The sequence below is a fragment of the Pinus tabuliformis genome, chromosome 2_2 (assembly GCF_031772625.1).
Source record: "Pinus tabuliformis cultivar Carrire ecotype Pingquan chromosome 2_2, CPIR1, whole genome shotgun sequence".
In the NCBI taxonomy this organism is placed as follows: domain Eukaryota; kingdom Viridiplantae; phylum Streptophyta; class Pinopsida; order Pinales; family Pinaceae; genus Pinus; species Pinus tabuliformis.
Window position 1 is genome coordinate 559,514,936 of NC_142300.1, and position 2,132 is coordinate 559,517,067.

General features: G+C 30.6%; 1 protein-coding gene across 1 annotated transcript; it reads left to right on the forward strand.

Annotated features, from left to right (window-relative positions):
• On the forward strand, positions 1-827 carry LOC149193871 (uncharacterized). Its single transcript, XM_089404953.1, has 3 exons — positions 1-156; positions 250-342; positions 515-827. Exons 1-3 carry the CDS (start codon positions 28-30, stop codon positions 710-712), a joined length of 420 nt encoding a protein of 139 aa, XP_089261079.1. The 5' UTR covers positions 1-27; the 3' UTR covers positions 713-827.
• The last annotated feature ends 1,305 nt before the right edge of the window (positions 828-2,132 follow it).

Below are 2,132 nucleotides of genomic sequence, written 5' to 3' on the forward strand. Positions count from 1 at the left end.
GTATTAATACTTATAAGTATCTTAGACATGTATTTGTGTGAAAATAAATTGAATTGGTTTATGTTTAAGGACAAGGCATCCAAGGCGAGGTTAACCAAGACAAAAGTCACTCATCGTAGTGGCCAGAAAGGTTTAAAAGCACTGATAACAACCTTTGTAAGTATATTAAACATGTGATATTTTTTTAATAAATTTTGTACTAGAAGAAAGTCATTGTTATCTAATTTCTCCCTATTTACTGATTGATAGGAACTAAAATATGGAAGACCTCCAAATCATTTGGAAAAGGAGGTGCTGCAGCAAAAGAGATGGGTTGAATTTGTTGTTTGGATGGACTCTATGGTATGTAATCTTAGTTGGATTTCCAATATACTTTTAAACCATATTTTCATTTTATTTTTTAGTACTATTAGATATTATATCTTACCTCATTTTATGGTTAACATTGTATAACAAAAACATGCGTTGTGTTATGTAATTAATACTAACATGTAATATTGATTTTTTTTGTCAGAATGCTATAGGTAATGATTGCCAAGACGATGATCCAAATTATGTTCAACATATATCAGGAGATGATGAGCATGAGGATGAGGATGATGGTGGTGAAGGAGGAGACGATGATGATAGTTGCGGTGTTGGTGATGATGTGGATCAGAGTAATGAGGATGGTCAAGATGATCATGAGGATGATCTTGGTGGTGGTAGCTAGGCATGCACATGCATTGTTTTTTATGAAGAAATTATTGTGTAGAATGACATTGCTATGTTTAGATGGGTGTTGTGAATTTACCCTATATCAATGAGACATTTTGATTTTGTAATCATACGATGAGTTTGATTTATGTATGTTGTTAATTTATCGTAAAATAACGATATTCGTGAAATATTTTGATTTGTTAATCATATTTGAATTTTAATTGTTTTGATTAAAAAAAATACTGATTTTATTAGTATTATGTTGCTATTTTATACATGTTTTGAAAATGGTTAATGACACATTGTTATTTTTTTGGATGGATGTTGTCAATTTCTCTTAAATTTCTTTACAAATGATTTTGAATTGTGATATCTGCTTTAATGATATTTAGAAAATATCATATATTTCACTATGAATCTATAAAGGGGGTCATATATGTAAAGAAAAATATACTCTATATAAGAAGTCAAATGCGGATGTAACCATGGATGCAAAATTGAAAGTAAAATTGGATGTTAAACTAGGAATTAATTCAAAATGCAAACAATTGACATACAAAGTGTTTTAAATTAGAAGTGAAAAATTGTGCAATAGTTGACACAAAGAAGGGAACAAAACATGGCATACAAAAGGATATCAAATTGGGCAAAAACAAGGACACATAAATGGGCACCAAATTAGATGCAAAAAAAGACAACAACTAGATGTAAAATAAGATGCAAAGTTGAGCGTTAAAAAGAAGCAAAAAACGTTACAAATTAATATGACAAATGATGATGCAAATAATGGTGTAAATTTGGGATGCAAACTTGGGTGCAAAAAAGGAAAAAAAAAAAAGATGTAAGAAAAGACATAAAACAAGATGCAAAATGGGGCTGAAAAAAGGTGAAACCAAGGATGCCATATTGGATGTAAAAAATGATTCCTAATCACATGCAAATTTAGGCTCGAACTCAGACACGAAATTATATCCAAATGTGGACACAAAATGAGGCAAAAAAAGATGCAAATTTGGATGGTGAAAACGATGTAAAACTAGACACCAAAAAAATGCAAAATTGGATGAAAAAGTCGGTGTAAATAATGGTGCAACATTCGACACAAGTAGACACAAAAAAATGGTGCAAAAAGGGGCATAAAATAGCTTAAAATTGGATGCAAAACTTGGTGCAAAAACAAATACAAAAGTAGACGTAAAAAATGGCTCTAAATTGAATGTACCATTAGACACAAAATAAGATGCAAAGGTGGACACAACACATGACTCAACATAAGATGCAAATATAAATGCAAATTTGGATGCTCAAAATGATGTAACATTAGATGCAAGAGATGGTGTTAAAAATGATGCAAAATTGGATGAAACAAATGACGCAAAATATGGTGCAAAATGAGATGGGAAAAATGGAGACAAATCAAACATAAATGTGGA